Source organism: Lithobates pipiens, unplaced genomic scaffold (assembly GCF_037356315.1).
Source record: "Lithobates pipiens isolate NorthernLeopardFrog02 unplaced genomic scaffold, aLitPip1_a1.2 Scaffold_22, whole genome shotgun sequence".
Lineage (NCBI taxonomy): Eukaryota > Metazoa > Chordata > Amphibia > Anura > Ranidae > Lithobates > Lithobates pipiens.
In genome coordinates, this window is record NW_027507784.1 from 99,082,401 (window position 1) to 99,104,786 (window position 22,386).

Genomic DNA, 22,386 nt, shown 5'->3' on the forward strand with positions numbered 1-22,386 from the left:
GAATTAATAATTAACCTAAGATGAGGAAGAAGAGTAAAGACTTCAGGCTTGTATGGTGCAACATATGCTGGAGGAAGGAGTACGTTAGTCTCTCTGGCAGCCAGGCAGATTCTTGCACCTTCTTAGTCATGGAACAGGAAAAATCCTGCAGAAAGACATCATCATAACCCCTGGTGTGCAAATTTGTTTTGCGTCAGTAACTTTTGAAAGTTGTGATGCCGGAGGATCGGTATTATAGCTGGGCAATGAGTGCACTGGGAACCCTGAAGGAACGAGTGACAGTGGCGGCCACTATATTCGTTCCATAACTCCTGAATTTGTTGGTTTGCAGTCAAAGCACCAACAGCCCTCACATCCTACACAGTATACATCAGATTTACTGTGATGATAAATCAAAACTCTCTCCAAATTGATGACTAAACAGACTCCGGTTCTCTTAACAGGTACAAGAGAACTCTCCTGGACACAGAGCTGGGCTTGAACCTTTTTTTGACTTCATCGTTTCAATAAATGGCCTTAGACTGGTAAGTTGAAAATGTTCTAGTCTGTATTCTATGTTTACATTATGTGTGTCATACAACTTCACACACACAAGAATTTAGAAAAAAACCTCCTGCACGGCTATGTCATTCTTTAGTGCTTATTTAAAATAGAGTAGCGGCTCATACTATAAATAGCCACTGGTTATTGTGTAAATTACGCTGGCGGGGAAGGGGTTAAACACTAGGTGATCAAGAAATTAAGCGTGTCCTAGGGAGTGATTCTAACTGGAGGGGCTACCACTGACATGACAGCGATTACTGCTCCCCATGACTGGGAGCAGTAGATCCCTGTCATGTCAATAGACGGAACAGGGAAATGCCTTGTTTCCATAGGCGTCTCATGATCGCAGGCAGCCGTTGAACTTCAAGTTTGTGGGCACACTCCCGTGACAGGTGCCTGCAAGGCGATAAATTCAAAGCGATGCACAGGTACGCCCATTTGCCTGTACGAGCCATTCTGATGATGTATGTGTGTGTGGCGGTCAGAAAGTGGTTAAAACGGAGTAGCAGCTCATACTTTATTCTGTTCAGTATAGTTCTGTTTAGACCAACACAAACTTCAGGAAAGACGAGGAAAATCCATTCACTTATGGGCTAATAAAACTGGCTGGGTGGCGCGACTGGAAAGACCTGTTGATCTTGTAATGTCAAATAGTGTTGTGTGGAGGCTCCACTCTGACTTAGAAATCGGTTTCCTTTAGATTTCTGAGCCGAAGCCGTGCCTTGGGGGGGAAAAAACCTCAGAAGTCTCTGAGCTGGATCAGCAGGGGGTCCAAACTGAGAGACCCACATGAGACCTCAAGCGAAGGGGTTTCCACTTATTTCTTGAATGTGAAGAAATATAATTCATGTGAAAGCCACAGTGCCTCGCCAAGACTCCTCTGTGTACTGTGTTCCTAACTATAGTTTTCAGTCTCCGAAGTTGAAGCACGTATAGTGGGGGATAAACTAAGGGCGGGGGGGGGGATTTTAGGGACACATCGGACGCCCAACAAAAGCACAATGGCAGCTGAAAGCATCCAATGTGTCCCCACGCACAATGCAGCTCAAAAGATGTGCAGGTAAGTAACAACCACCCCAATCTATAACTAGCCTTTACAGAAGGGTGCACATGGAAGGGGCATGGTGTATTACATAATAACAAAAACATACTCTGCACATTACCAGCTATGCTAGATTGGGGTACTTGTCACTTATCTGCACAGCATGTCTCTGTCAGGGTTCCCTATTTGCTGCATGTACAGTTCCCCACAGGTACAGATCTGTAGTGGATTCCACTTTCGGTACTCAAGTTTTGTGACAGTTTGATGCACTTCAAATATTGCTAAAAGGTTCCAAGGCATATCAGTAATGTAATTATATTACATGTTACAGGGACTGCTTCTAGGCTAAGTGTTGTATACTGAGATATGCTGTGCCTCAAAGATGCCAAGTACTATGACCAATGAGAATGTCCCTTACCTTGTGATGGATGGGCATACACTACATACATTCCATGCTCGTTATGCTGCTACACATTTTGATGTTGTAATAAATAATCGCATGCTGGTGTATTTTGGTGTTTAAAGATCAACTCCGGCTTTGTTTTAACCCTTCCTTGCTATTTTGGCTGGAGTGGGGCTTTAAATAGTGAATACGTGTAACACTAGGAGTAGTGTAATCATTGCTTTTATCTTTCAAAGTCTGATAACTAGTTTGATTATATTCCTATGACATGAATTGGTGATGTCTCTCCCATAGAATAAGGACAATGACACGTTGAAAGATCTGCTAAAAGCAAGCGTTGAGAAGCCTGTGAAGATGGTGGTGTACAGCAGCAAGACCCTGGAACTGAGGGAGACGACGGTGACACCCAGCAATATGTGGGGAGGACAAGGCTTGCTGGGAGTCAGCATACGATTCTGCAGCTTTGAAGGGGCTAATGAGAACGTATGGCATGTGCTGGTGAGTTATTTTATAGACCATCTGCACTAAGAAAATAGGTGTTGAATGTCTGACAAGCTGCCTGTGTGTTATATGCCGATCTTCTTCTTTTCTTTTTTTTTTTTTGTTCCAACGGGGGTGGGGATTGGGCAGGGTAGTCATGCTGGCCGCCCCGCCTCTCCTGGCCCTGGGTCAGCCTGCCGGCATACTCTAAAGATGGAAGAGGGTCACTGTCAGTCCCTTCACATGTGTCCTTTGTAGGCTGTGTAAAAGTGTAATGGTGAACCGGACTCCCCATTCTTTCTGGCCGCTCTCCTCCTCCCCCTCCGAGTATAGCTTTTAGATTGGAGGAGGCAACCCAGAGGGAATGGGGCTAGTAAGGTGTTTGCAATGATGTAGGCACAGTGTAGAACGGGTCTGGGAGAAGAGACTGGCAATGATAGATATATAGATATAGATATAGATATAGATATATATAATTTTTTTTTTTTTTTTTTTCTCTTTCTTTTGAACTTTGGAATACGCTAGCAGTGCTGTCCCAGGAGACTGGGGGTCTCCTGGGAGTGCAAGGGGGCTGTGTACTGTGCAGGAGGAGGAGGTTGTGAAATGTATAGGTGGGCTACATAATGTGAATGTGGGGGGGGGGGTCTAATTGCAGGAGTTTATGTAATGTAAAGGGGTCTGTGTGCAGGGGGGGGGGGGGGGGCTTTGGGATGTAAAGGGGGTTGTGGGGGGGTGTGTTTTTTTTTTGGGGGTTTTTTATTTACCTTGGAAACTTTGGTTTCCCGCCACGTCACCAAGAAGCTGATGTATGTGCCCGGCGGCCATGATGGCCACCTGCGATTGCTTGTGACAGAGCAGGAACGTGTGTGTGTGTGTAAATGCACAGATCCATGTCCTTTCAGGGGAGAGCAGAACTGATCGGGTGTAGCTAGTATATAGGAACACCTAATCTGTCTTCTCCCCTAGTCGGTCCCATACCCCCCCAGTTAGAACACATTGTATCAAAGTAATTAAAGCCCAGTTAAACTTTCTGTTTACACTAGCTAAATACAGTACATAAAAACAAAATGTGTTCCTTGCCTTATAGTAGATTTTCTGTACAAAGCTTGTCCGCCATGTTGAGAGTGACCCATCCCTTGCTGAGTTAGAGCTGCTGTCCAGTCAGCAAGGGGCATACATTTTTACTGATTAGAGAGCTATAGCTCTGACCCAGTAGTGGAAGTGCTAGTCTGCAGCTGCTGGCTTTTATATTCAAGTGGCTTTTTTACAAAGAAAAAAACTGTAAGACACTTCACACGCTTTTATTTAGGTGAACATGAAATGTATTTAGCTGATTTAAACTGAGGGTTCCATGGGGCTTTTGATATATTCTTTATTTTGTTTGTGAGAAACTTTTAAAATGTATTTGTATTTATGCTTTCTCAAGGAAGTGGAACCAAACTCCCCTGCAGCATTAGCTGGTTTGAGGCCCCATACAGACTACATTATAGGAGCAGATACAGTCATGAATGAGGTAATATTCTTCCTATCCTCTTTTTTTTTTTTTTTTTTTTTTTTTTTGTCTACACTGCTACAGTTTGGTATATTTCTTAACCATTTCCAGCCCAAGGCTGTCATATATGATGTCCTGGACTTTGAGGGGAGATATCTGAATGAAGCCTGCAGCTACAGGAATCCATCAGATATTTTTTTTTCTTCTGCCGCCTATTCCCTGCACCTGTTCAGCCGCTTGATTGTTTTTACAGGCGACGGGAGGGGGGGGCCTCCTCTCGCTGCCCTCCGCTGCTTCTACCAGCTCGCCTGTGCAATTGGCCATTCAGAGAAGGAATCCGCTGGTGGCTGAACTTCACCATAGAGAATACCATGGGCCAAATGGACCCCGGTAGTCTCTATGACCTTCAGAGGTAGAGATAATGTATATCTATATATTACATGTATATCAGCCTTTCCAGCTGAGTGGAGAGTCCTATAGACCGCACACCTCTCCATAAAGAGGACCTGTCATGCCCTATTACAATTACAGTGATCACATATTATTTATTTTTTATTTTAAAGTGTGTGAGTGTAAAAATAAAAACAAAAATGTAAAGCGCGCCCCCCCCCCCATCCCCACGTGCTCGAAAGCAGAAGCGAACGCATACGACCGTCGTGCCCACATATGTAAACTGTGCTCAAACCACACATGAGGTATCGCTGGAGCAAGCAACAATTCTAGCCAAACACCTCCTCTGTGTAACGCTAAACTGGTAACCAGCATCGTCGCCTATGGAGATTTTTAATTACCAAAGTTTGGTGCCATTTCACAGGTGTGCGTAATTCTAAAGCATGACATGTTGGGTATCTAGTTACTCGCCGTAACATCATCTTTCACATTCTAAAAACTAAAACTTAAAAAAAAAAATTCTTTTTAGTGGCAGAATAGGCCTGGTATGGAAGTGGTTAAAAAAAAATTAATTATATATATATATATATATATATATATATATATATATATATATATATATATATATATATATATATATATATAATAATATAAAAAAAAAAATTTTCTGTAAATATACGTTGGTCCTGCCAGTAGATCCATTGGATAGACACGTCTTTTTAATGGGTGTCATTGCTATTAAAACACAATCACTGCAGTTTTGTCACCCTTACTAGTGCTGTAGCTGCTTAGGTGCTGGTATATATTTTTTATTTTATTTTTAATATGCCTAGCTCTGCCCACAGCCCTGCACATTTTACTTTCTTTTCCTAACCTCCTAAAGGTAAGGTAAAAGCCCTGCTCGGTTCCTCCCATCCCCTCCTGCACTTGCAGGGTGCAGGAGAATTACAGCTGGGAAGCTAGATTTCTCTTGCATGCTGCTAGTAAGTTACCACTTTTTTTTTTTCTTTTTTAGACATTTTAAATGCTGAGATTTGGCCACTGCAATGTCTCAAGTCCCGCTAAAAACTGCTGATCACTGCCATTACCAGTAAAAACAATAAGAAAAAAATGAAGTCGCTAAATCTATCCCCTATTTTGTATTTTTTTATTTTTTTTTTTGTTTACCAAAAATATGTAGAAGAATACATATTGGACTAAACTGATCAATACATGTTTTTGTTTTACTTTTTTATGGATATGTATTATAGCAGAAAGTAAATGTGTTTTTTAATTTTTTTTAATTTTTTTTTTTTTTTTCTTCAAAATCATCTGTTTTATTTTTTTTTATTTTTCTGTTGAACTGTGATTACGGGCAGCTAGTGAGGTTATGGGTATTCCTCTCTCCTCTTTTAGATTAATCCATGCTTTTATTACTTTTCAGTCAGAAGATCTGTTTTCCCTTATTGAGACTCATGAAGGAAAGCCTTTAAAGCTGTATGTGTACAACACGGACACAGACAACTGCAGGGAGGTGGTCATCACTCCAAACTCTGCATGGGGTGGAGAAGGCAGGTGAGTGTTCAAAGCTGCTGTATGGATGGCATCTTTTATGAAGAGATATCTAAATCTCAGTATTCAGTACTGCTGAGTACCTATGCTGCCACTATATACTAAGGGGGATATAAACATTTTTGGGTTAAAGTGGGTGTAAACCAAAAATTATTATTATTTTTTTAAATTTAAGGCTTGCACCTTTGTACTGTATAGGATTTCATGTCATATGTGCCCAGTCTTGCCACAGAGTTAATCCAGCTCTGAGCAGACCTTTTATCTTTTTTTCAGTGAGATAAAAATGGTCAGAGATGGATGTCTTTTCTCTCTTTTCAGGTGATTTTACATCTCATGCACTAGTGTGAGAGGGGCATTCTGTGTACTTCACATTTCCCCCCCCCCCCTTCTCCAGCTCTCCCAGGATTGGCTGTGCCACACCTCAGCATAATTGGCCATGCTGAAGTTATGTGGTGACTTTCCTGGTTTTTGACTGGATGTTAGTGATCATGGGGCATAATCCACAAGACCAGCAGAAGTTTGGTGCAAGATATATCAATGCCTGTCCAAGGGGAGTGTAGAGGTAGATGGGCAGTCTACTGACATCACCACTCCACCAACCGAGCTCCAGACAACAGACCTGCTCACAGAATCTGCAGTTTTTTGGGTCTCATAACAGAGGGGAGACATTTAATGTGTAAGGATGCATGCAGGAGGCATGTATATCTTTATAGATAACCACTATGGCAGTGGTTTAGAAAGGATGAGATTGGGTTCACATCCACTTTAAAGTCATAACGGTAGCACCCCTCCCACTCTTTGCCCAGCATCCTGCATTTAACAGATCAACAAGTATATTCCTGTACTTGTGATTTTTAAATGGAGTTGCACATATATTCTCTAGGGGTACCACTCCTTTCCAGTGTTATACTCTTGTCCCTAAACCAGCAAGATATGTGCTGTGCAACTCATTAGCGTTGCAAAGCCACTTGTCAAAATTCTGCTGGTTGGGCCACGTATATAATGTATGCACACCATTGAATCGTATGGAGAGTTTGTATTCTGCCAAAGCATGAAAATTAATTCTCCATAGGAATCCATGTAGAGCATGCATGTGGGACTGGCCAGTAGGATTTTGATCAAATATTGTACAGTGCTGTGATGAAATAAAAAAAAAAAAAATTGCTAGGACATGATCTGGAAATACGGAGGGGGGAGGTATGGGGGTTAATGTGAGTAATGCCTGGATATACAATGAAAGGCTGATACTTTTTGTTTTTCTGCTATCTAGAGTCAATTATCTGGCTGTCTTGCTTATTGACATGCATTATGTTCAAAGTAAATTAAATGGCAGAAGTGTTTCGGTTTCCATAGAACATACAGAAGATCTATACATTGCTGACAAAACCTTCTGAGTGGTAGTGTAGATTGTTTGTTTGTTTTGCATGTATTTTCTCAGACATGATGGAATTGGTCGACGTATTGGCTGCTTCTGTCAAAAGAATTGACCACAGGTATCTCCAATTTACAGCAAATAAAATTTATACTGATGGTTTTTATTCCTTTTTACAGCTTAGGTTGTGGCATCGGGTATGGCTATCTTCATAGGATACCCACTCGGCCATTTGAAGAAGGAAAGACAATCTCTCTGCCAGCACAGCAGTCTCCGGGGGCTCCTGTGAGTCCTCTAAAGGATGGTTTTACAGAGGTGTGCATTTCTTTATTGTTATTGCCCTAGAAAACTGATACCCTTTTTAAAGTAGAACTTCAGATAAATTCTTTCATCTTCACACAGCTCTGGCACACTGCATAGCCAGACAAATTAAACGACTATTAATGGAGTTCTGTTGCTTCCTTTGTCACCTTTCTGCTCACAGGACTGTGAATCGGCATTATTATTTTTATACAGGATTTATATAGTGCCAATAGTTTATGCAATGCTTTACAACATGAGGGCAGACAGTACAATTACAATGCAATACAGTAGGAATCAGAGGGTCCTGCTCATTAGAGCTGACTATCTAGGAGGAACACTACTGACTTATTGTCCAGTAAGCAGAGAGGTGACACTGTACACTGCAAAGCTTAGTGGAAAATTAAGGTTTTGCCCGCCTGGCTGCACACTGCGGCAAGCAAGACCGAGAAGAGAATTACTAATCCTTTAGCGGGCTTAAATGTACACATTTGTATTTCAGTTGTGTATCTAGTTGTTCTAATGTAATACTGGGGAGCACAGTGTGACTGTCCCAAGTTGTCCATACACTATATACAATCTGTACGATACAGTGTACATCTACCATTAACTATGTAGTGCAAGTTCCTACCTGATTTGCTACAAATCAAATAGATTATTTAGATTTGTTCTCGTATTAGTTTTGGTAAGTCTATAATCAGGTTCTATAGTGTATAGCCAGCTTTAGATAGTGGAGACCCATGTCTACTATTCATACTGATTAGTTTTCTACTCCTAATTTAGTTTAGATGACATGTCTTGTAATTGCATTATGAAATTGATTCATTATCTTAGATTAACTGTCCAGAATATGTCTGAAAGTCACTATTCTAGCCACAAGCTTATTGAGTGTTAGGAGCTGTAGTCATCACTGTATAGTCGTGTGCTGTTAATTCTGGAGTGCACAGTACCCGTCAATGTTTAGGTGGTGTTTCCTTGGTTCAGGATGGACCAATGAAAGGTAATCACTATGAGAAGTGGCACCATTTGTTTCCTTTGTTCCAGATTTTATCATTTTGGCTTTCAGAATCTACAGTACAAGCACACCTCTCAAAGTAGTACCTTAATTGTTTTTGTTCCAGGTCCAGTTGTCTTCTGTGAACTCTCCTCCTACACTACCTGTTGGGACTCCAGGAATTGAAGCAAGTCTTTCTGGACTGTCCCTCTCCTCTAATTCACCTGCAGCCACTAGTGCTCTTACCTCAGGTATGCAATGTGCCAAATACAGATTTTTTTTCCTGATATTTTCCTGCTGTTACTATTTAGGGACAGCAGGCCATTTTTATAGTTGTGGATTAATCAAGTTCATATCTGACTTTTATTAGACTTCATAAAATAACTTAAAGCAGGGTTCCACACTGTTTCCACAGCCTGATCTGCACCCTGATCTGTGCCAATCTCCCCCATCAATGCAGCTGCCTGATTAAGCCTCACCATCTCTCATCTCTCGCAGGAAATCACTGAGCTGTCGTCTCCTGTTTTACTTGGCTCTGTCAGCAGTCATATACTCAGACACCCCTCCGTTATCAGCATTGGACCAGCTCCTGTGATAGACAGAACACTGGTGCAATGCCGGAGGCAGAGGCGGGACTCTGTGTGAGAGTGGAGAGGAGATGACGGCTCAGTGAAATCTGGAGGCACTCGTTCCCCTCCAAGGTACGGTTATACGCCGATTAAATACGGTATATTCTACATATTTTTGGTCAAAGAAATCCCAATAAGCGTATATTGATTGGTTTGCGCAGAAGTTATAGTATCTACAAATATGGAATAGATTTAGCGAATTTCTTTTTATTTATTTTTTTGTTTGTTTACTAGTAATTGTGGGGACCAGCGATTTTTAGCGGGGCTGTGGCAGACAAATCTGACCCCAAGTGACACTTTTTGGGGACTAGTGCTAGAAAATGCACTGATCACTGTATAAATAACACTGACAGGGAGGGGTTAACATCAGGGGGCGATCAAAGGGTTAACTGTTCCCTGCTAGTGTTTTTCTAACTGTGTGGAGGATGGACTGACAGGGAGAACAGAGATCGCTGTTCCTGATTACTAGGAACAGACGATCTTTGTGTACTTCCCTGTTAGAACAGTGATCTGCCTTGTTTACTCTGTGACTCTGTGGAGCGATCGCGGGTGGCCAGTGGACATCGGGTCCGACGGACCCATGGTTTGGCTCCTCTGCCGCACAGTGCATGCCCATAGTATCTCGTGCACGAAACAATGTACAGGTACATTGTTTTGCGCAATAGAGCAGCTCTGCCACAGTATATATGCGTTGGGCGGTCTTTAACCACTTCAGCCCCGGACCATTTTGCTGGTCAAAGACCAGACCACTTTTTGCGATTCGGCACTGCACCGCTTTAACTAACAATTGCGCGGTCATGCGACGTGGCTCCCAAACAAAATTGATGCCCTTTTTTTCCCACAAATAGAGCTTTCTTTTGGTGGTATTTGATCACCCCTGCGGTTTTTATTTTTTGCGCTATAAACAAAAATAGAGCGACCAATTTTGAAAAAAATGCATTATTTTTTACTTTTTGTTATAATAAATATCCCCCAAAAATATATTAAAAACACTTTTTTTTTTTCCCCCTCAGTTTAGGCCGATACGTATTCTTCTACATATTTTTGGTAAAAAAAAATCACAATAAGCGATTATTGATTGGTTTGCGCAAAAGTTATAGCGTTTACAAAATAGGGGATCGTTTTATAGCATTTTTATTTTCTTTTTACTAGTAATGGCGGCAATCAGCGTTTTTTTTTTTGTTTTTTTTTTATTGTGACTTGCGACATTATGGCGGACACATCGGACATTTTTGACACATTTTTGGGACCATTGTCATTTATACAGTAATCACTGCTATATAAATGCACTGAATCCTGTGTAAATGACACTGGCAGTGAAGGGGTTAACCAGTGGGTGGCAGTGTAGGGGTTAAGTGTTCCTAGGGGTGTGTTACTAATTGTGGGGGGCTGGGCTTTAATTTAGTGAACACTGATCTCTGCTCCAATCACATGGAGCAGAGATCAGCGTCACTAGTTGCTAGGCAGGGCGGCATTAAACATTGGACGTACCTGTACGCCAATATGCCTGCCCGTGCCATTCTGCCGACGTACATCGGCGGTTAAGTAGTTAAGGAAAAAAAAGACTGGAGCTCCGCTTTAAAGTATCACTATATGTGAATTAAAAGTTGGTTAGGCAGGCCATAGATGGAGCAATTTTTTTATTTTTTTTTGGTATTTATCAAAACATACCATACAGGATGGGTCTTTAGGGGTACTGGAACTCCCCCCAGCCACCCCCCCCCCCCCCCAAGAATGAAAGTCGATAGGTAAAGCTAAATTTATTTATTTACACAAATGGTAAAAACACGACTTACTAAGAGTCTACCCCCTAAAAAAAAAAAACAGTAATTATACCTTCACATACTAACAATAACAATAACAATCACCCATGGAAGTTGTTTCCTTCCCGCATTTAATATCGTATACATATAGCCAGTAGTAATGGTGGACTAAAAATCCAAAACGGGATGCTTATATTCCTCACTCCATTGAGATGCTGAAAAATACGCAGAAATAGACAAGTGAGCAAGGTCGAAACCCGTCCTACCTCCAGGCTGCAGACACCAACCCTAGAGATCAGGGAACAGACGCCAGGAAGCGTAGACTTGTTTGGACAACAAGCCCAAAATTGGTGATGTCTCCTAAATGTGTCTGCAAAGAACGGATGCAACACCTTAGATAACAAATCCCCCTTAGGGGTATGTCAGTAGCCCAGAGGATCCAGGGAAACGCTACAAGAAAGAGGAGCAGGTGCCGAGGAGTTGCCCCACTGACCTGAAGAAACATGCATACGGATCGCCTTTTTTGATGCGTTCCCCTGTATTGGCTTCTTCAAAGTGTTCAGGGGGATATGTGTGATTTGGAAAAACATATATATATATATATATATATATATATATAATATAATTACACAATCCATATACAATGAGCATTTATTATTTACTTTTATTGTCCCCCAACTTATAACTGATATAAGAACAGAACATTAAGCGATGTCAGGAGAGATGCATATAACCCTCACTCCGACGCTGTTTGGCGATGTTCGGAAAATGCGCAGAAACAGACACGTGGGCAAGGTCAAAACCAACCCTACCTCCAGGCTGCAGACACCAACCCCATAAATTTTGCTCAACAGTCAGTGTTGATGGGGGGGAATCCCTCCTGTGGAGCTATTGTGTTCTCCCTGCGAGGGGGTGCAGGAAGTCGTCCCTGCCGGGAGAACACGGTGATTATTGCTAGTGGCTATACCTGCTGATAACCATCTAATGAAAAATCTGACATGCTGTTTGTACGCAAGTCGATCAACTTGGGTACAATCAGCCTGCCTGCCCATACATGGTTTGAATCTCAGTCTGTGGCATTGCTCTTGCTGGAAAGATTTTCTTGTTCAATAATTTTTAACCAATTTCATATGTACGAATAGAGCAAATATATAACATGTATAAAGGCATCAAACGAACATTGTTCATATGATGTCTCGTATTTGATCGATGTTGTCTGACTGTCTTCTTATACAATTTTATTGTGCGAGGGGAAAAATGAGAAGTAGCCGTGTACAGTTGTGCTCATAAGTTTGTATACCCTGGCCGAATTTATGATTTCTTGGCCATTTTTCAGAGAATATGAATAACACAAACTTTTCTTTCGCTCATGGTTGGTGTTTGGCTGAAGCCATTTATTATTAATCAACTGTGTTTACTCTTTTTAAATTATAATCGCAACAGAAACTACCCAAATGACCCTGATCAAAAGTTTACATATCCCAGTTCCTAATACTGTGTATTGCTCCCTTTTACCGTCAATGACATCTTGAAGTCTTTTGTGGTATTTGTGGATGAGGCTCTTTATCTTCTCAGATGGTAAAGCTGCCCATTTATCTTGGCAAAAAGCCTCCAGTTCCTGTAAATTCTTGGGCTGTCTGCACATTTTGAGATCTCCCCAGAGTGGCTCGATTATTGAGGTCAGGGGACTGAGATGGCCACTCCAGAACCTTCACTTTATTCTGCTGTAGCGGCATTCCAAATTTTGGAATGTCCAAGTACGTCCCATGCGCAGCTTCTTGGCTGATGAATGCAAATGTTCCTCCAGTATCTTGATAACATACTGCATTCATCTTGCCATCAATTTTGACCAAATTTCCTGTGCCTTTTGTAGCTCACACATCCCCCAAAACATTAGCGATCCACCTCCGTGTTTCACAGTGGGAATGGTGTACCTTTCATCATAGGCCTTGTTGACTCCTCTCGTAATGTAGCGTTTATGGTTGTGGCCAAAAAGCTAAATTTTGGTCTCATCACTCCACTCCAAATGACTTTATGCCAGAAGGTTTGAGGCTTGTCTCCATGCCGTTTTGCGTATTGTAAGCGGGATACTTTGTGGCATTTGCGTAGTAATGGCTTTCTTCTGGCGACTTGACCATGTGGCCCATCTTTCTTCAGGTGCCTCCTTGTTGGGCATCTTGAAACGGCCACACCACATGTTTTCACAGTCCTGTATGTCACCTGAATTTTTTTTATTTTTTTTTTTTTTTTTTTTTGTGGGTTTTTCCTTGCATCCCAAACAATTTTCCTGGCAGTTGTGGCTGAATGTTTAGTTGGTCTACCTGACCGTGGTTTGGTTTCAAGAGAACCCCTCGTTTTCCACTTCTTGATTAGAGTTTGAACACTGCTGATTGGCATTCTCAGTTCCTTGGATATCTTTTTAAATCCCTTTCCTGTTTTATACAGTTCAGCTACCTTTTTCTTGCAGATCCTTTGACAATTCTTTTGCGTTCCTCATGACTCAGAATCCAGAAACATCAGTGCAGCACTGGATGAAAGATGCAAGGGTCTGTCAGGAGTCCAGAAACCCTTTTACACACACACTAACAATGAGTGAAAAATGTTTTTTTGTGTTATCATTCATTTTCTCTGAAAAATGGCCAAAAAAATCATAAATTCTGCCAGGGTATGCAAACTTATGAGCGCAACTGTAAATGGGGTAGACTATGGAAAAACATTGAATAAGAAAAAGGGGAAAGGATGAGGAAAGAGATTAAGCTGAGGACCAGGTTCAAGCTGAGGGGGTTCTATTATGCTCAGACTCGGTAGTGATGGCCTATAAAGTTTATCTGAGCTCCAGAGGGCATCTAGTAGTAGTTATTGGGAGACCCACAGTGTCCATATCATCTTAAATGTAGTTATTGTACCCAAAAGTTTCACTGTCAAACTTTTCATTCATTATTATCCAGGGCAACTTCATTTTGACTGTGTCCAAGAGCAAGGGCTTCTGTTTCATTTGTTAACATTTGCTTTGCCGCTGTTAATTCATGAGTCATAAGTATAGCCATGAATATTTATGTAGCAGATGCAGGATGTTAGCAAAATTGATTGTATTCGGAAATATGCAGCCAGTGGTCTGTCTAGTAATCCTGTGCATAATACCACCATTATTTTAAAGTTGGTTGCAAGTTACATCTATGGGAAATATTTAATCTTTTTTTTTACAAATGTGTAAGAAGTGTAAATGCATTAATATTTGTTCTTCCACAAAGTAAACCTTTCACTTTTAGTGGCCCATATTGGCATTGTCAGCCTTGGTTGATTTCCCTGTCAAGGAAATGAAGGGGATGAGTTCTGTAGTCCAGCAGGGGAGAATTGGGAAGGGCTGATATGACAACACTGATTGAGATTTTAATGCAGGGTGTAGTCCGCTCACTACAGGAAGTTAGAAGCTGAGTTCTGACAGAAATTGTCTGTGTGAATTCAGTCATTCAGCCCTCCCCCAGACAGGCAATTTAAACTTCCATCATGCTACAAAAGACTTCATACATAACTTGGTTCCTAAAATAACAGATGGAGCTCCAGATTTCAGCTTTGCCATGTCGCATGGCTACTTCCAATTCCTCCTATTTTCTTTCTTATTATTGCTGGCTATGATCTGTCTTTTGTAGCTATAAATCTCTGCTTTGTCATGGCTATCATACTAAATGGAATGATTAACTACAGATGGTAGCAATTTTTCAGAATTATTCAGCAATTTTTAAAGATACTTCAACAATTTATGTGAAATTGTGGGCTAGTCATGACCTACTCCTTTTTAACTGAGTGCATCTGAGGTTTTCTGAACAGCAAAAAAAGAAAAAAAAAAAATGTTTGTAATTGCTTCTAATCCCATATATTTTTAATTTTTTGCTGTTGTGTGACCGGATCATGTGCATTTTGGAATAGTCTCCATCCACTTTACTAATATGTGTGTGTGTGTGTGTGTGTGTGTGTGTGTGTGTGTGTATATATATATATATATATATATATATATATATATATATATATATATATATATATATATATATAATATAATTTTTTTTTTTTTTTTTTTTATAGCTCTCACATTGTGTGTGGTGTGTGTTTTTATTTATTTTCTCCTTCTTCTCCCCAGGTTTACCCACAGTTCCCGTATTAACCCCACAAATAAATCATTCCCTCGCCTCTGTTCCTCTAAACCCAGCAGTCTCTTTGCCAGGTAATTTTATATCGGGCTGCTTTGAAACATTTGATATTGCAGAACGTGTGTGTTAATCTGGTTATTGTGATATTGCATGTTGCCATAATATGTATTCTGCCGTCTTTAATGCCATCTATAGTGGTGATGCCTTTTATGTGGTGTGACACTTTGTATGGTGTATATTATGTAGTTTTTAGTGTGAACTATAATTGATATGAACCTTGCTTTGTTAGGTCTGGATAAAATCATGGAAAATATACTCTAAATTCAGTAGGTGATTTGTGCAGACCTCATTTCAAAGGGGCAGTTGTACATTGACCTCTATAAGCAAACTGATTACCTGTTGATATCCACCGCTTGTTTTATACTGTAATATAAAGACATCTTGAGGCCGATTTGCTGTAGCCAGGAACACAAACCCCACCAGCTTTCTCTGATTCGTAGTGACCCATAGTTTATTATTATTGTGCCGCTTAGGCTCAATCACTTTGGGGAGTAGTGTAGGTGATACCGCGTCTGCTGCAGGAGTGCCAGCAAGGGATGGAGCTTGTCCCAGCTCCTGTAGTCACTGGAAGGAAGAAAGGGAAGATACCTGGTGCTGCACATCCAGAGTCCTATGGTAGTAATAAGGGAGACAACACAAGCCTGGGCACCCACCAGGCCATGTCCCAACATGTTTCGCATCACCCTAGTAGCTTAGTCATGGGGGATCCCAGGCTAAGGTTGTCTCTTATTACCACCATAGGACTCGGTGAATGTGTGGCACCAGGGATCTTTCCTCTCTTCCTTCCACTTTCACTGATTCATAGTCACAAGTGATGTGAAGGACTGATCTGATCATGGTATAGACCCATGTCCAAAACCGAATGGCCTTGGGACAGGACCACCAAATGTAAAATGGAGTGCCTCACTCTCTGCAGCCTCAGAAGCACATGGGGGACACTGATGGGATAAACTTGGACACACAGGCAGGGGTCATATACCACCGGGAAAGCAGTTTGTAAGCCTTTTACTGGGCAGAAATGTTCTAGCAGCATGTTGAGGAGGCAAGTCAGATTTTGGTCCATGTGGCATGGTCAGGGATCTTGTTTGGGTCAGCCACCCATTTCATTGTGTAAGGACGTGGACCAGAACTCCTGTCAGAGAAGCATATAGGTCTGGGACCAGGCCTCTCAAGTTTGGGGTGTTTACAACAGCGATTCTCAAATTAAGTCAGGTGTTTAGAAGGCCTCTTGTAGCATCGGAGCAAACTACGGACATGATGGTTGATTTGAATACAGCGGAAGAACTCATTAGGCAGTAGTTTACCAATGCTCTTGCAGGTATTGAAAGGTCTTTACCCCATCCAATGCAAGGAGTTTGTATACGTGAAGTCTTCTCCAATGCCACCGTCCATTCTAGTTTACTTTGAATACTCCATCATGTCAATATGAACTAAGTAAACAGGAATTTAGTTTTGACATGATTGGATAATTGAAGAAAATATTTACACAATTTGTTGTGTGGAGATGATAAATTGCCACCTAATATTGTCTGTTTATGAAGCAGTGAAAAAATGTCACTGCTTCATGCTCCGGCTTTCACAGAGGATATCACTCTCCTCTGGATGCCAGGTTATGAAGCTTTGTAGATCACGTCTCCTATACTGGAATGACAGGGGGCATGGTTACTGTCTTTGGGGGTCTGTTCGTCTTCCCTCTCCAAATTCTCTCTTCACTGTGAATTTTGACACAGATCGTCAGTGAAGGGCTGAGATTGCAGCTTCATAAACTGGCCATTTCTGTGTCCATCAATGAGGATTCTTAGTGTGTGTAGATCACCGGCGGGAGAACATGTTCAGTTTCATAAATGGACACCTCGGTGTGATCGGACTGTGAGTGGGAACGTGTTGTAATGATCTGCTGGGTGTTTCTTTTTCCCCCTCCCAGGTTTCATGCCATTATCCACTGGACTCCCCACATTACAGAATCTCCCCAGTCTGAACATGCCTGCTCCCCACCTCATCCCACGGCCGGGACTTCCAGACTTGACACACAGTACGTTCATTGCCTTTCAACTTGACTTTTTATCATTATTACTTCCGTAAGCGGCACATTTTAATGGTGGTGGGATTTGTTTGTTTGGTCACCATAATCCTTTATTTTTTTTTTTTTTTTTTTTTTTTTCTTACGGACTACTATTTAACATGTGGTAATATGCAGTGGTTTGAAGCCTTTTTTTAAACGCCTATGGTTTGTTTTTTGTTGGATACTGTTGAGTTTTTCGTTATTTGAAACACACACACGCACCCCAATTTTTATTTATTTTTTTGCTGACAACTTGCAACTAAACTCCTACTTTTTCATTTTTTTTTTTTTGTTTACGTATGCAGTGACATATCCTTGGTGCTTTTGGGATAAAGGCCTTTAAAGCGTAAATAAAACCCCCTATCTTTTTCAGCCAAGGAAGCTGCCAACTTGGCCTCTATTTAATCTACACCTGCCAAGATGCTGCACATGTGATCAGTTATGACACCAGCCATTGGATGGTTTGACAGTTTAGTTGAGAGCACATCCAATGGGAGTGTTACATTTCCAGCAGGTGCCAGAAATGAAACTGTTTTATGGATGGGTTTACTTCCACTTTTAACTTGAGTGATAACTGCAGCGTCCCACCACTCACAACTTATTTTTTTATGTAATCAGAATGTATATTTCTTACTGGATCCTGGGCATGTGGGGGCAAATTGTTGCTGCTGCAATGTCAGAGTTTACATTTTAATTTCTCTATCTCTTGTATGTACATGGAGGTAGACCTAAACCGATACAAATAAATAAGGTGTTTAAAACAAAGCGGCTTGGACACTATATGTAACAGTAGGCTCCATGTCCCTGCCTTTATGCCGCAACGCAGAGACCTTTTGTCTGGCACAGCATTGACATCTGAGTAGTATTGAGGTTTACCACTTCTGTCCCCGCACATTCCTAATGGTTCATCACTACAGTGGACTACCTCACTGACCAATAGGAATGTACAGATGGCAGGATGGGATGAGCAAGCTTCAACACCACCAGGAAGGGCCTGAGTTTTACCTGGAATTCAGGCATAACAAGTTGGTCTAAAAGAGAAGTATGACCAAAGCTTTTTTTGGCCAGACTTCTCTTGTGGGTACAAGGAGTGCACTTCTTGACCCAGAGTCAGCTTCTAGCAGACTATAGTCCACTTTTAGCTGACGTCACAGAGCTCTGGAAGACTCCTGTCAATATTGTCTGACATCCTGGCTCTGGTTGTCAACGTGCAACTGAGCACCAAAGTGGGCTGCACCCACCCCTGGCCAGTGAGCACTGGAGGGGCAGAGTGGAAAACGGTGACTGACGGCAGTAATATGATTGCTCAGTTCTCAGTCTTAGAGCCAATATGGGACAGCTGCAGCAAAGAGGTGAGTATGTATGTTTTGTATGTGTGTGTTTTTTTTTTTTTTTTTTTTTTTTTTATTCCCATACTTCTAACACGTAATGATAAGGTTTAGAGCAGTGATGGCGAACCTTGGCACCCCAGATGTTTTGGAACTACATTTCCCATGATGCTCATGCACTCTGCAGTGTAGTGGAGCATCATGGGAAATGTAGTTCCAAAACATCTGGGGTGCCAAGGTTCGCCATCACTGGTTTAGAGCATGTGCATTAGTTTGAGACACTTCTGAGATCAATTAGAATTCATTGAGAGATGGTGCACAGGACTTACAGTTGCCCGCCTTCTGACCTGATTCAAGCGTGTTTTAGCTTTCCTGTAGATATGTAGGGAAATGCGAAAACCCACTTGAAGTGAGCAAAAGCATTTCACCCTTTTTTTTTTTTTTTTTTTTATATATCTGAAAAATAAGTCAATAGGTCCTCTATAAAATAATCTTCAGTCTGTGTCTAGAGCTAAATTACTAAATTGGGATTTGGATACCCTGTTACCTTTCTGTATGTGTAAATAATTTGAGAAATGTATTTTCTCTTCACAGTGTCACATTTGCCACCCCTTGGCCCATTGCCACCACTGAACCTGGCAGGTCTGCCTCCCCTCTCTATAAATCCTCAGTTCCCAGCATTTCCCCTGGCACCTCTATCTGGTGATCTAGCCCCATTACTGCTGGACCACATCTCTGCACCCCTCACAGAAAACGCCACATCTACGGCCGAAGAGCTGGGCATTGCAGACCTTCCGCCAACGGAGAAAGTTACTGTCAGCACCACAGAAGCTACAGTTACAGAGTCTTCATAACAAGGATCCAAGCTGGCTTAGTGTATTTATTCAGCCACACAATGTGTTTCCAGATGCAAACAGTCATTACTTTCATACTAGTTTGTACCTATTTAGGAGATCTGTAAATAAAGAGAAATTTAGGTATGAAGAAGTAAAGGTGACTGAAGGTGAAAATTACAGGTGGGAATTGCCAAACTTCAGCACAGATGTAAATTATTTTAGCGTGAACAGGTTTCCAGAAGGCATCTTAAATAAAGGGTTATGGCACGTGCACTCTAAATATGTGTGGTTTCTCTGTGTCACCCACTCTGCAGGGCAGTGATTCACTGCTACATCCCTATCTATTGCTGTAGGCCAGTACTATGGAGAAGCTGCATTACTCTGAGAGCTATCTGTACATGACATGTAAGAGAAGAGCTATCTCTAAATGTTACCATTTTAAACGAAAGAGTTTAAGAGTTGCGATATAAATACAGCAATAAATTACTGGAATTTTACACTATTTTTCTCTGCAATGATTTATTTATTATTTTGATGCATACCTAACACTTTCTCCTACACTTAAAACGGACTAAATGAATATTCAGTCAGACTTTGTACTAACAGTCTCACCTCCTATGTCCAGAAGTTCTTCACTGTATTTAAAAATTACTTTGCAGACCGACTGGAATCAAAGTTGGTCCAACTTTGATTCCAGGTACTCGGCAAGCTCACAGACCTGGTCAAATGCTAGCAGACTTTAGGGAGCTTCAGCAATACCTGAAGTTTGTTAAAGGCTTGCAGAATCCTGCTAACGGCCTGTTTAAAGTAACAGCTCTCTAGTTCCAGGAGGGTGTACTCGTATGTCCTCTCAGGAGGGTGCGCAGCAGAGTGATCTGTGCCCGGTCAGACACAGCAGACCACCAATCATTGTATTAGGCTTATGTGAGCAGCCCTGGTACCATGTAATCACTGTGACCAATCACTTTAGTCGTAAACAAGGCTGCCATTCATAACGTCTTGCTTACTACTGTGTGATCTCTGTGATTGGTCACTGCAATCACATGGGACCAGTCACGGTAGTAAACAAAGATTTCATAAATGAAACAATGTTACAGATTTGCTTATACAGTGATCATTACTGTAATGAGCAATCATTGTTAAAAAAAAAAAAAAAAATCCTTGATCACCCCACCCCTCGAGTAGTACAGTGTCACTACTCTGGTGGCAATATGTAAGAAGAAAAAAATTGAAAAGTAAAAAAAAGTATCATGAGTTGATCATGTACAATGGCTGGCCACTCCAATATCACTATGTCAGTGCTGCCAGCCATTATCTCTAATCACTACCACAGCAGTCACCAGACTAGTGCTGCCAGTCCCTAATCACCACTGCCCACTGTGTCCCTGATCACTGCCACACCTGTGCATGTACTAACCCTGGTCTGTTTATTGACCACATTGCTGCCTGGACCAATACTTTTGTGTTTGTTTGTTTTTTGTTTTGTTTTTGGTCCATGGCTTTTGCCTGCAGCCAGAACTGACCCATCTGCACATACTGCTGACTATGTTCTTGTGGGACACCAGGCCAGTGAACATAGCATTCCTGGGGGCAGTCATGTACCAGTAGGCTAGGCTTGCTCAGCTTATAGGAATTGGGACTGCTATAGGTTACACTACACCACACTATATTCCCTGACCATTCATATAGAGGTGACCATTACAGTACATTGGTTTTGACACAATTGGTTGATTTTGTGCGATATACAATGTCAGGTACACAATCCGTCAAGACAGTGCAAAATCTCACAGTAGCAGAATCTGTTTTTGGGTATAATTCTAATGGTCCATACACAAGATTCAAAAATCGGACGTAAAATACCGCTTTCGACGCGATCATATGATAATCGGATCGTTGGTATAGGGCAGTGATGGCGAACCTTGGCACTCCAGATGTTTTGGAACTACATTTCCTATGATGCTCATGCACTCTGCAGTGTAGCTGAACATCATGGGAAATGTAGTTGCAAAACATCTGGGGTGCCAAGGTTCGCCATCACTGGTATAGGGCTTTTGAGAGCCGATCGCGACAGTTCATCCGCTATTATCCGGTTGGACAAAGACAAATTTTTCTCGTACGATTTTTGTTTAATCGGTACAGTTGTCCAAAAATACAAATGCACTACAACATATGACATCACTTCCGAGAATTGTCGTAACTTTTCAGGTTCAATATACAACTAGCATGCAAACAAAAACAAAAAAAAAGTGCACAATCTGTCGTCCGGTTTTCAGATTCTTTAAATTGTTAGCTTTGTGTAAAACAAAATAATTTGCCTCCTTTTTTCTTTCCGTATTTTCCAAAAACGTTTGTGGCAATAACATGAAGTCTTCAAAAGACTAACCGTGCCTCCTAAATATTACCTTGTTGTGTTTACTGTCCAAAATGTAGTAATTTTATGGTTGCTTCTACTGTCCTGGTGCTCCAGGGCCTCCAAAAATGTGATGGGTAGATGAAATTAGATGCATAATTTTAGGTGTAGTTAAGTCTCCTTGAGTGCTAGTTCACACCAGACACAGTTCTGTTCAGTTCCGTGCGCTTTTTTTCTGCACAAAATGCATGCACGCTGTTTTCCATGTATTCCAAAGGCTCTAGTTCGCACCATGCAGTAAGTTTCCGGTCAGTTTCTGCACCGGAAACTGACTGCATGGTGTGAACTAGAGCTATTGGAATACATGAAAAACACTGTGCAGAAAAAAAACGCACGGAAATGCATCTGGTGTGAACGGGCCAAAAAAGGCCAAAAGTTGCTTCTTGGATTTTGTGCCATTCTCAGAATGGCTAGGCTATGAAAGTCTCACACGTGATATAACATACACTGGAGGAGTAACCGCATGTGTTTTGGGGTGTAATTCTGTAATAAAAGTATGCCTATGATGTGTGTTTAAAAATGTCCTATTAACAATTTTGTGTTTTAAAAAAAAAAATACACACTTTCATGCATTTTCCAAAAACCT

General features: G+C 41.3%; 1 protein-coding gene across 1 annotated transcript in view; it reads left to right on the forward strand.

Moving 5' to 3' along the window:
• The window catches only part of GORASP2 (golgi reassembly stacking protein 2), a 28,631-nt gene extending 8,739 nt beyond the window's left edge, over window positions 1-19,892 (forward strand). The window contains exons 2-10 of the mRNA XM_077447981.1: window positions 444-524; window positions 2,283-2,486; window positions 3,895-3,981; window positions 5,774-5,904; window positions 7,453-7,588; window positions 8,695-8,818; window positions 15,095-15,178; window positions 17,089-17,196; window positions 19,149-19,892. Of these exons, the coding sequence (XP_077304107.1) occupies window positions 444-524; window positions 2,283-2,486; window positions 3,895-3,981; window positions 5,774-5,904; window positions 7,453-7,588; window positions 8,695-8,818; window positions 15,095-15,178; window positions 17,089-17,196; window positions 19,149-19,408 (1,215 nt within the window). The 3' untranslated portion in view covers window positions 19,409-19,892. The remainder of the gene's footprint in view (window positions 1-443; window positions 525-2,282; window positions 2,487-3,894; window positions 3,982-5,773; window positions 5,905-7,452; window positions 7,589-8,694; window positions 8,819-15,094; window positions 15,179-17,088; window positions 17,197-19,148) is intronic.
• The last annotated feature ends 2,494 nt before the right edge of the window (window positions 19,893-22,386 follow it).